Raw genomic sequence first — 12500 nt, 5'->3', positions numbered from 1 at the left:
TAGAAGTAAAAATAAATACACAAGTAAATCTGTAATTTCTAAATGTAAGTATATCAGTGAGCAGAGCAAGAGGATGTTGAAGAGGAGACAGAAACAGGTTTAAAAGATAATTTGTGATATTATGTCCTGATAGAGAAGCAAGGAATGGAAGGGTGGTGGTGGTGGTGGTGGACATCTGTGTGATAGCATACACACACACACACACACACACACACACACACACACATACGCATGCACGCACACACACACAGAGATGGAACAACTTTTCTATTTCCCTTCTCCCTCTCTCAGAGCGTCGCCTGCCCATTCCTCATCGACCCGTCATCCAGAGCTACAGAGTGGCTACGCACACACCTCAAAGAACACAGACTAGAAGTCATCAACCAGCAGGTATCCGTCTACACATACACGCACACGCACACACGCACGCACGCACACACACACGCACACGCACGCACGCACGCACACACACGCACACACGCACACACACACACACTGTTAAAAATCCCAAGCTTGATTTCTGGACTTCATTTACCATAATGCATCACTCCCTCACCTGTTCCTCTTGCACCTCACCCAGCTGCTCACAATTACCTAATCACCCTGCACACTCCCTTCAAAACCTCAGTCAGTTTCACCCCCAGTTGAGAGCTGGCCTGCCACCATTGTGCAGCACCAAACCAACAAGCAAATGTTTGCATCACTGTGTTACACTTGAACCCGCAAGGTGATGCCCACCAGTAAGTAGACAACTATGTACCTTTTTATGTTAACTGTGTACCTTTTTATGTTATGTTTGATTTATCTTTACCTGATGTCATGCATCTGAGTTATGCTTATCTTGCCTATGAACAGGCCCTGTCCGACCAGTGGAGCCACACACCAACCGGTGTGAAACCTATTTTGACCTTAATTTAGTGGATGCATAACAAATGTAAGCTTATATTCCTTTTGTTATTTTTAGTTAGTTCTGGTGGGCACATCAATGTACTAATCCTTTGTTGTTTATTATTGTACAGAAATCATCCATCCAATGAACCTACGCCGAAACTACTACAAAATAAATGGTTAAACGGCCCTTGGATCCTTGTGTTTTAATGTGCACACCAGTCAGAGGCTCTCTGATCCACAACCCATTTTCCTCAACCAACATCTTTGAAATCTAACTACCCCACCAATCACAGTCTTTTTCATGGTCCTTCGAACAGCCGGATTGAGCCTCTGACTGGATATGGATCCAAGGGCCGAACTACAGCCTGAGACGGAAGCAAGCATGAGACCAAGTAGAGAGAGGAGGCCACCACCATACCTCCAGGACTACAGAACCGAATTCTACGGCCACATGGAAGGAGCAGCAAGTCAACCCTATGCCTCCTCCAGCACAGGCATCCCCTATCACCATCACTATATCCAGCCTGGTGACCAAGACCAATACACTACCATTAGTGAAGCGCACTCCGAGCCGGCCTATGCACAGACTGTATATGAAGAAACAGGTAGAATTACGCAGTCGATGCAAACGCTCCCATGCCACGAGACTCATTCCCTTCCAGTACAGGCATCCCCTATGTCTACTCCATCACAGGCATCCCCTATGCCTCCTCCAGTACAGGCATCCCCTGCATCGTCTCTAATACAGGCGTTCCCTACGCCTCCTCCAGAACAGATGCCGCTTCCATTTCTACCCCCTTTGCAGCAAGCCTATGTGCCTCCTCCACTCCATGTGCACCCGGCACTACCCCCTTTGCAGCAAGCCTATGTGCCTCCTCCACTCCATGTACCTCCAGCCCATTCCCCATCACAGCAAGCCTATGTGCCTCCTCCACTCCATGTACCTCCAGCCCATTCCCCATTACAGCAGGCCTATGTGCCCCCGCCAATGCAGGCACCTCCAGCGCTCCCCCCATTGCAGCATGCCTATGCGGCTCCTCCAATGCAGGTGCATCCAGCACAGCCTGCCTATCTACCCCAGCCTGCCTATCCACCCCAGCCTGCCTATCCACAGCCTGCCTATCTACCCCAGCCTGCCTATCCACCCCAGCCTGCCTTTCCACCTCAACCTGCTCCTTTTCCCCCCGTTGACCTGTTGTATCCCTACCATCAAGCACAACTCCCCGCAGCTCCAGTATGGCCACCACAAGCCATCAACTACGCCCGACCCAGATTTTCTCGTCTAGAAGCCCCTTCATTTCCCAACTTCACCCACGACGACCCCCATGAGTTTGCCATGCTAAAAATGGCACTCAAGAATCTCCTACCCCCTGAAGAACCAGAAACCTACAAATATCACATCTTACTAGACCACCTTCATCTGAGCACGGCCCGACACATAGCACTTTCCTACGCCTATGACCCATTCCCTTATACCACAGCTTTAGCAGCACTAGACCAACAGTATGGCCAACCCCATCATTTAGCACTTGGAGAAATACAGGCCATACTAAACCTCCCTAAAGTCCCTCCCGGGAACGCCGACAGTTTCCATCGATTTGCGGTAAGGGTCAGATCAATGGTGGGTATGATGCAGTCACTAGGACAGCACGGGGCGGCAGAACTGGCATGTGCGTCACATGTACACCGCCTACTGAGCAAATTACCAACTGAATTCGTGGCTAACTTTGCACGGCATGTCCATACTGTTCACCCAGATGGACATTACAATTTAATTGACTTCTCTGCCTGGCTTCAAGGAGAAGCACAGTGCCAAGCCCTAGCAGCCCAGGTCGCCAACCTCCAAACAGGCACCTCCCAATCCCCAAGAAGTGAGTACAACCCAAGACCAACTACCATACTCCACAGCACCACTGAAGCGACCCAAGGCACGTTTCCTAAAGCCAGACCAAGACACAGGTTCCCATGTCCCTACTGCAAGTGCACTGATCATTACCTGACTTTCTGTGAAAACTTGAGAGCCCTGAGTATAGATGAAGTGGCTAAATGGATTAAAGAGCAAAGAAGATGCTGGAGATGTGGGAGGTTACATATGGCAGCAACCTGTGACCTGAAGAAACCCTGCCCTAAGTGCAATGGCAAGCATTTGGGTATACTGCATGACGTGAACCAACCACCCCCTACATCCAAGGTACTGTACATGAACCCACAAAGTAACTCCCCCCAAATTCTCCTAAAAGTAGTTAAAGTTAAATTATTCCATGGCAATCGAACCCTTGACACCTATGCTATCTTAGATGATGGCTCAGAGCGCACCATGTTGCTGCCTTCAGCCGCTGAGTACCTCGGTCTAAATGGGGCGGCCGAGAAACTTGACCTCCGCACTGTCAGTCAAGAAACAGAGTCCATGCAGGGCAGGTCAGTCACCATAAACATTTCTGGAGCAGCCAACTCAAAATATACTATTGAAGGGGCGTTCACATCAGATCGACTCTCACTAGTAGAGCAGACATACCCCGTCCATAAGCTGAAGCAACGCTATCATCATTTATATGGTGTACCTGTGGAAGCATTTTCCAATGTACAGCCCCAGATCCTCATTGGGTCTGATAACTCCCACCTTATTACTCCTGTTGAACCTGTTCGTTTCCCATCTGGTTCGCAAAGGGGACCAGTAGCAGTACGCACTAGACTCGGCTGGGCCCTCCAAGGGCCTACGTTCCTATCTGGACGACAAGACAACCCACATTGTCTATTCACATCCACATCGAGCTGCTACAAGGATCTAAAGTGTGATGTGGATACATTGCAAACGGTGGATGTCCTTCCCTATAGGAATGAGGTGGATGGAACCAAACACCAAGCTCCCCCAGTCCAGGGTTTCCCCACACCTCCTCTGGTCCAGGTGCCCCCTCCAGTCAAGGTACCCTCTGCCCCCCCTCAGGTCCAGGCACCCCCCGTGCCGCCTTCAGTCAAAGTGGCCCCTGCACAACCTGCAGTCGTCCTCTGCCCCAGGAGACAAGAGTCCATGCCACAGAAGTTGCCACCAATGGGGAGTGGGACTTTCAGCCGGAAGCCACCTTGTAACTCTCGTGGTAATGGACACCACTTTGACTCACCACACCACACCCAAAGCTTGAGATTCAAGAACAGTTCAAATACTCCATATTTGAAGGGGCGGCTGTTAAAAATCCCAAGCTTGATTTCTGGACTTCATTTACCATAATGCATCACTCCCTCACCTGTTCCTCTTGCACCTCACCCAGCTGCTCACAATTACCTAATCACCCTGCACACTCCCTTCAAAACCTCAGTCAGTTTCACCCCCAGTTGAGAGCTGGCCTGCCACCATTGTGCAGCACCAAACCAACAAGCAAATGTTTGCATCACTGTGTTACACTTGAACCCGCAAGGTGATGCCCACCAGTAAGTAGACAACTATGTACCTTTTTATGTTAACTGTGTACCTTTTTATGTTATGTTTGATTTATCTTTACCTGATGTCATGCATCTGAGTTATGCTTATCTTGCCTATGAACAGGCCCTGTCCGACCAGTGGAGCCACACACCAACCGGTGTGAAACCTATTTTGACCTTAATTTAGTGGATGCATAACAAATGTAAGCTTATATTCCTTTTGTTATTTTTAGTTAGTTCTGGTGGGCACATCAATGTACTAATCCTTTGTTGTTTATTATTGTACAGAAATCATCCATCCAATGAACCTACGCCGAAACTACTACAAAATAAATGGTTAAACGGCCCTTGGATCCTTGTGTTTTAATGTGCACACCAGTCAGAGGCTCTCTGATCCACAACCCATTTTCCTCAACCAACATCTTTGAAATCTAACTACCCCACCAATCACAGTCTTTTTCACACACACACACACACGGTACGATTCACTGCCTTGGTACATGCATAATTTAAAGACAAACCCTTCAAACACATGGGTGAAACAAATGGCAGAGTTGAGAAGATTTCACACTTTCCAAATTGCTGGTGACCTATTAACCAATAATGTAATGTAGTCTTCTGAATGACTTCAATTAGATTTTGTTATTGAAGTGTGGTTTCTTGTGTGTGTGCTCTCACTACTATAGGATAGCAACTTCATGACCTCCCTGGAGCTGGCAGTGAGGTTTGGTAAAACCCTCATCATCCAAGAGATGGACGGAGTAGAACCTGTTCTGTACCCACTGCTAAGGAAGGACTTTATAGCACAGGGTAATCTCTCTCTCTCTCTCTCTCTTACACACACACACACGGACACACAGGGGCGATGAAGAGTGCAGAATTCCATCCATCCATCTATCAATATTCAACCGCTTTTCTGGGGTCAGGTCGCAGAGGTATCAGTTCCAGCAGGGGGCCCTTTACTTCTCTTTTTTTTTTAAATATATATAATTTTTTTCCCGATTTTTTTATCCCATTTTATCCCCCGTTAGTGCTCACTTGATTTCTCAATCCTGGTTGCTACGCCATCCTCTGCCGATCTGGGGAGAGCCGAGACTGACTCCATGCTTCCTCCGAGACATGGGCAGTCAGCCAGCCGCTTCTTTTCACCTGACAGAGGAAGCTTCACCGGTAGGACATAGCACGTGGGAGGTTCACGCTATTCCAACCAGTTCCCCTCCCTCTGACCAGGCGCCCTTAACAACCAGAGGAGGAACCACATTAGCAACCAGGATATTGCATGTTTTGGTGAAGGGGGTTCCTATATGAAGGAAACCCCCGGGAGGCACGGGGAGAACATGCAAACTCCACACAGAAAGGCCCTTTTGACGACCCCACCCAGGCGGCGGGCACTCAAGGACATGCGGACGGGCACGCATTCCTTCAGCGTTCACATCGTCCCAGGTGGGAATCGAACCCCGGACCTTCGAGCTGTGAGGCGATAGTGCTTACCACTGCACCACCGTACCTCCTGCCCTTTACTTCTCTTTCCCAGGCCACATTAACCAGCGCTGACTGACCCAAATGGCCACCTGATAGAGCTGCCAGGTAGACCTTTAAAGTGGAAAAGGCTCTGCGCTCATCAATTAAGTTCTGTAGGAAAACCACAATGTTTTTCCACCTCAGTGACCATATAAGGTTCTAGTGGAAGGAGCCCTTTGATTCTGGATGGTGGCAATTCACTCTAGGAGGGAGATCTAGCCACAGCGATCAGGGACAGTCAGGGGAACGTGTAAAGCAGCTCGTGTAGCATCCAGGCTGCTGATTAAGATGAACAGCTCATACTGAGTGTTCTCCCTCATTGCAAATAGGTCCAGATTAAAGAAAAACACATTTGTTTTTCCTGACCCCCCCCCCCAACCCTATTTTCTCCCCAATTGTACTTGGCCAATTTCCCCCTGCTGCCCCGGCTCCACCCTCTACCGAACTGGGGAGAGCCCTAGACTAGCACCATGCTTCCTCTGACACATGCACAGTTGCCAGCCGCTTCTTTTCACCTCACAGCGAGGGGCTTCACCGGCAGGCTGTAGCACGTGGGAGGGTCGGGCTATTCCCACCAGTTCCCTTCCGCCCCGAACAGGCGACCCGACTGACCAGAGGAGGCGCTAGTGCAGCGACCAGGACACATACCCCTAATCCGGCATCCCACCCGCAGACACAGCCAATCGTGCCTGTATGGATGCCCGACCAAGCCGGAGGTAACACGGGGGCGCGAACCTGCGACCCTCGTGTTGGTAGGCAGGGAATCTACCGCTCCATGATGTTTGTACATACAGTAGTTAGTTAGCCTAGAATTATTTTCAACTAATCAGTTTATTGCATTATTTTTATTACTTTTTTCCACTAACATTGTAGAAGATTGTTTTCTGTCAAACTGAACTTTAGAAAGCTGTTTTTGGCAAGTTTATTTTCTGTGTAATGTTTCTGGTTATTATTTGATTTCATTATGTATTTTTATTTTAAATTTTTTGTTTCTTGAATTTTATATTGTAATTTCAGACCCCAGGAAGAATAATCGCTGCTTGAGGCAGTGGTTAATGGGGATCTTAAATAAATTAGCTAATCTAGCGCTAATTTGGACCAAACATGGGCTTGAGCCATGATCTGTTTGGAGACCAATAATAAGGAAAACGAACATACACATTTAGATTATATATATTAAAAAAAAAACATCGGTCACCATCATGTAATGTGTTTTCTTTAATCATTTTTCAATCAAAGGTGAAATGACACAGATATGATGGTTCATAGTGGAATTACCCTGCCTGCCCCATTCTCTTCAATACAGTCGGGCCCAAAGCCTGACCCCAGTGTCAAATGTGAACGCTGTGACGTGAGTCTCTTCCTTGTTGAAATCATCCCCTTAACCAACATATTATTTTGCAAAGATGACATTTTTGTCAAAAATACCCCCTCACTCTTGGTAACCACTGATGCTGGTAATTACGCCCGGCATCAGTCAGTGTGTGAATGAATGAGTGAGTCAGTTACTTTCTTTATCTATGACGAGTATTCGCTCATTTGCGTCTAACAAAGATGAGAAGGTGGATGAATACGAAACCCAATTTTGAGAATTGAAGAATAGAGATGGGAACCTTCCATCAACGCACTTCGTGATGTCACTTCACGATGTCAAGAAGGTCTCACCTGCGCAACAAGCTGCCTGTTACCATGGTGACCACTGTTACAGCAAACCAGTGAAAGAGAGAGAGAGAGAGAAGAAAGGTCGAAATGTGAGTCATGTAATCAAAAAGTGAATTAAGTTTGAAACTCAAAGGTGGGAGAGAGAAGCACGAATAGCTGTAATTAAATGTATTTACATGTCGACTGGAGGAGTTGGAATCGTGACTCATCTTCTGCACTTTCACCACAACTCTGTGAGAACTGGTACAAATAATGTTACGGAATTGTGGTAATATGTAAAATACAGGTGTATGGTGGACTACACTGCCCCCTCCTATGATTGTATAGAGACACTGCGGAGCGCGTCATCATTCAGAAACCACGCCCAAAACAGGGGGAAACAGAAACCCCCCCCTCCAATCCTGCCGTTCTCCTATGTCGCGTGCATGGTTGCGTGTTGCACAAAAAGATAGTATATACGGAAGATGTACACTCCAACTTACTTCCTTGACGGCTAGATCCACATTTTTCTTCTCGCCAATTCTCAATGGCTTCCTTGTTTTGCTCAGGAGTACAACAAAACTTTAACTGGCGATTTTTTACATTTGTTGTCTGCGCAGCCCACCACACAACAGCTTTTAGCTATGTTTAATTCAAGGAAAATGATGCTGGTGTGTGGGAGTGAATGGAGCGATTTCCCCCGTGAAGAGGCGTGGCCTATTTCATGCAGTGTCTCTGTGGGGGGGAAAAGATCATATCTACAGTGAAATGCTAACACTTGGCTTGTATACCCGCTCATTCTATCCTTCACTCTTGAATGAGTGTGTGTGTGACGCACACGTGCACGCACACACACACACACACGCACACACACACGCACACACACACACGTCTTGAGTGGCATACTTAAGGGATGTAATGTCTCTTAACACAGGGCAGAACTCATTCCATGATTTATGAAATGTGTCTCTCTATATACAGTACATTTACTGTATGTGTTCAAGTGCTCTGCGATGTTTAAAGACCAACGCTTTCAAACATGAACAAGGGATGGCAATTACATGCAGTGTAACCTTGCTCATCCAAATCCCTCAGAAATGGAGGTTGTTTGAGCCGTTAAAGCGTTCAGAAATCGCTGAAATACTTTGAAATAATAGGAACGCCATATTCACTCACTACATGAAATCAGCATGCAGGTGTGCTCTGTAGTACCCTGTTGAGTCTACTTGATGGCGTTTTAATAGCGTGGAGAAAAAAAGGGAGCTGCAACAATTTCACATCAGTACATTTAATCTTCATGGATGGCTGTTTTTGGATCACCGCCTGGATCTGTGATATTCCAGTTTCTCAGCTGGGATCAGTTGCTTTATTTGAATCATCCAGAGTTCGAGGTGGTTAGATTGGGCGAGGGATGAGGAGGGTAGAAAAAGTGAGAGAAAGGGCAAGTTCTCCACTTGAAAGTGGTCCTGAGACTGAGAGGGAGGAGGAGGAGAGAGAGAGAGAGAGGCATGGCAGCACTACTGCATTGCAGACATCTGGATGAGGGAGAAAGACGGAGAGGGAGGAGGAGGAGGAGGAGGGGCAAGGGTGAAGATGGGATTTAAAGTGGCCACTGGAGTCTTTGTATCGACGGAATCGGTAAAAGTTACAAGCCTGGCAAAGCAGGTAGCAGCAGTAAATTACACTCTTATATACAGTATAGACTATTTTTTATTATCTGCCCTCATATTTTATTCCTTCACCCCCCGCACCCATTCCCCCCTCCCCTCCCCTCCCCTCCCCTCCCCCAGGCCCTAGGTACGTGGTTCAGATAGGAGACAAGGTTATCGATTACAACGAAGACTTCCGTCTCTTCCTGGCGACGCGCAATCCCGCCCCCTTCATCCCGCCCGATGCCGTCTCCGTGGTTACCGAGGTCAACTTCACCACCACCCGGGCCGGCCTACGGGGACAGGTAACACATGCCTGCACGCGTACTACACACTCAAACTGTATACTGGTTAGGTTAGGTTAAGTTTATTTGATATGGACATCACAGAGCATTGGAGATGAAACATACATGACAGTATGCACAACAACCAGATGCACAGTGTTCAGTGTTTATTGCGGCACGCTCATTTTCAACACCTGTCCACAGGCGACTCCTACACCAAAACACAACCCAAAAGGACATACCCCAAAAAGAAGCTAAATCAAATATAAAACCACATGAGCAAAGCTATACATACAAATATTCAAGGATGTACATACAATACAGTACGCACAATGTACACACGATGTACACATAATACTGACATAATACACAGAGTACCACCAGAGGTCTACAAGGGTATTAAATGTGAGAACACAGTTGTTTCTCTTTTAACCATGACTTAATACTTAAGACTGTTAAAAACATTAAAATGGTGTTGTGTTTTCAGCTCAGTAGGTAGACTGTTCCATAGTTTTGCTCCTTTAACAGAGAAAACTGATTGTCCAAATGAGGTTCTACACATCGGGACACGACAGTCTGGTGCCCCCCCCCTCCCTCTTTTTTTCCTTTTTGTTGTACATTGAAGAAGGCTTTGGCCAAAATATCGGTGCCAATTTTTCTTCCATTGTGCTGTTCACAATAAGACAAACTTTTTTTAAAGTAATTCTCAAGTTTCTCTCTCTCTCTCTCTCTCTCTCTCTCTCTCTCTCTTTGTGTGCGCAGACTACTTTACTTATATTTTCCTTTTCGGCCCAGAAACAGCATTTAGTCCTTATTCAAGTAAAACTCCATTAAAAGTGAATCAATCAACCTTGGGTGCACCATTAAATCACACATGAAGACAGATAGGGAGTCGTTTATAATCTTACCTGGCTCACAACTAGGCCTCTATTGCATAGACCCCATTAGTGCTTAGTGTGCACAATCCGTGTTTTGTCAGATATTAAATGGAACAAGTGCTGTTTAAGTGGAACTGTGTGTGTGTGTGTGTGTGTGTGTGTGCGTGTGTGTGTGTGCGTGCGCGCCTGTGTGTGTGTGTGTGTGTGTGTGTGTGTGTGTGTGTGTGTGTGTTTACACGTGTTAGCTGCTAGCCCTGACCATCCAGCAGGAGAAGCCAGAGTTGGAGACTGAAAAGACCAGACTTCTACAACAAGAGGAAGATAAGAAGATACAGTTGGCTCTGTTGGAGGAGTCATTGCTAGAGGTACACTCATACATACAGTATCACACACACACACCACACACACACACACACACACACACACACACACACACACACACACACACACACACACACACAAATTAGCTATTAAATCTATCTTGGATTAGTAGTTTAAGAACTCCATCTCTTCTTTACATGGTCTTCCCCATATTAGGATGCCCTATTGTCAGACAGATTGGGATTGTGTTGAAGCTGCTACCAGTATAATTGGAAACTTGATGGCTTTTGCGACCCCTTGAGTCTCTTAGTGTTTTTGCATCACTGTCACAGAGACGACTCGCCACAGTTGTTCCCCCCCTCTGCATCAGACTGTAGAAAGAAGACATATTTATACAGATGAGGTCAGTTGAAACTGTCACAATGCAAATTGAATAATGGAACTGCAATAAATATATTGATGTATTTTTCACGGCACACGATGTGTTCATCAGGAGGCAAATTCAGGACAGTCGATCAGTCAGTCGAATGTCACTCTCTCACCTCATATTGAGTCATGCTTGCTCACCCGGTGTGAGGACAACTTCAGTTACAGCGACATGTTGCACACGTAGCTTAGCTTAGCACCATGGGACTGTAGCGTCTGTAGTAGAGATGCACGGGCCACAGTTATAACTGCGCTGCCTGCGGATGAGGGGCGGAGCATAGAAATAAACATTCTGATTAATAGCGGATATGTACTTTTAGTAGGAATGCATTATGTGTAGGTGGTAGGGGCCGGTGTCACTCATGTCCAATCAAATCGCCTCTTTACCTCCCCTTTAAAGTCGAACTGAACCTGTTCGTCACGTGCATAATGAGTCCGTTTCAGACTGAAAACATAGTTTGTCTAAGATGACAGGTTGAGAGGCGGGTCATAGTATCATGTCGATGATTTTATTTGACAATTCTGGGGACTGGATTGGGCTTTGGCCAATCATGGAGTGTTCCACCCCCAAATCCAGTGGGATTCAGCGTGTTGTCGTGCTACGCGAGTGGGATCCGCGGAGTACCAGGCAGCCAGCTGCTTCGTGCGGAGGGAGCGGACAATCCGATGAATGGGTGCTGCCCGCCCGCCTGGAATCTCCGAGGGGAGACCCCTGACAACCACGCTCTCAAACGGTCTCAAGAGCGCACCTTTTACGCTATTTCTGTAAATACGATATCCCTGGAATGCGCGTTTTAACGAGCCAGTTACATTTCTTTGCATTCTTAGAGATTATAGTTTTTGTTTGTTGTTCATGTTTCTAACAATTGGCCAAGTTAGTAGTTAGTTTATGGGATAGGAATTCTGCCAGATGACAGGCACTAGGCGCCATTTTCTACTTCATTTGGAAGAGAAAATTATCCAGAAATGAAGATTTGATTGACAGCTGCATGTCGTGATATGATTGGTTGAAATGGGGTAGAAATTTGATAGTACTGGGTGACGTCAGCAAACTGTAAATTACTGTTATCAATTAAATCTTGAAAAACGAGCTTTTGATGTGAAAAAGTGTGAAAAACTAAAGAAATTAGATTGTTGTGATGTTGTGGTTTTGCATACATTATTAAATAGGTGCACTGCATACCCAGGTATTTGAACTAAAAGAAAAGAAAAGTCATTCTTGGGTTCAGCTCGACTTCAAAAGCAGTGCATTGTGTGCCACGGTGCAGAGCGCACTTGTGATGGAGAGAACTAACAGTCCAGAGTTGTTTTTGGCAGAAAAGCTTCTCCCCAGAGGAAAGCCGAGGCACAGGCGAGAATAGAGAAGTGTACACCGCTGATGGAAATGTCACTTTCCCAGCTGGAAGCCCCAGCATGCACCATCACCAGCATAGAGCCCATAGACAGCAGCACATGCCATTAACCAATTTACA

The 12500-nt window shown here is 46.6% G+C and overlaps 1 protein-coding gene across 3 annotated transcripts in view; it reads left to right on the top strand.

Annotated features, from left to right (window-relative positions):
* The window catches only part of dync2h1 (dynein cytoplasmic 2 heavy chain 1), a gene marked incomplete at its 5' end in the record, with an annotated part of 198870 nt that overhangs the window by 87473 nt on the left and 98897 nt on the right, over nucleotides 1-12500 (top strand). For all 3 annotated transcript variants that reach the window (XM_083636403.1, XM_083636402.1, XM_083636404.1), the window contains 4 exons: nucleotides 292-390; nucleotides 4995-5118; nucleotides 9261-9424; nucleotides 10527-10646. In XM_083636403.1, coding sequence (XP_083492529.1) covers nucleotides 292-390; nucleotides 4995-5118; nucleotides 9261-9424; nucleotides 10527-10646 — 507 coding nt within the window. The remainder of the gene's footprint in view (nucleotides 1-291; nucleotides 391-4994; nucleotides 5119-9260; nucleotides 9425-10526; nucleotides 10647-12500) is intronic.

The sequence above is a fragment of the Poromitra crassiceps genome (genome assembly GCF_964638095.1).
Source record: "Poromitra crassiceps genome assembly, chromosome: 5".
NCBI lineage: Eukaryota > Metazoa > Chordata > Actinopteri > Beryciformes > Melamphaidae > Poromitra > Poromitra crassiceps.
This window is presented reverse-complemented; position numbering and strand designations above follow the sequence as displayed.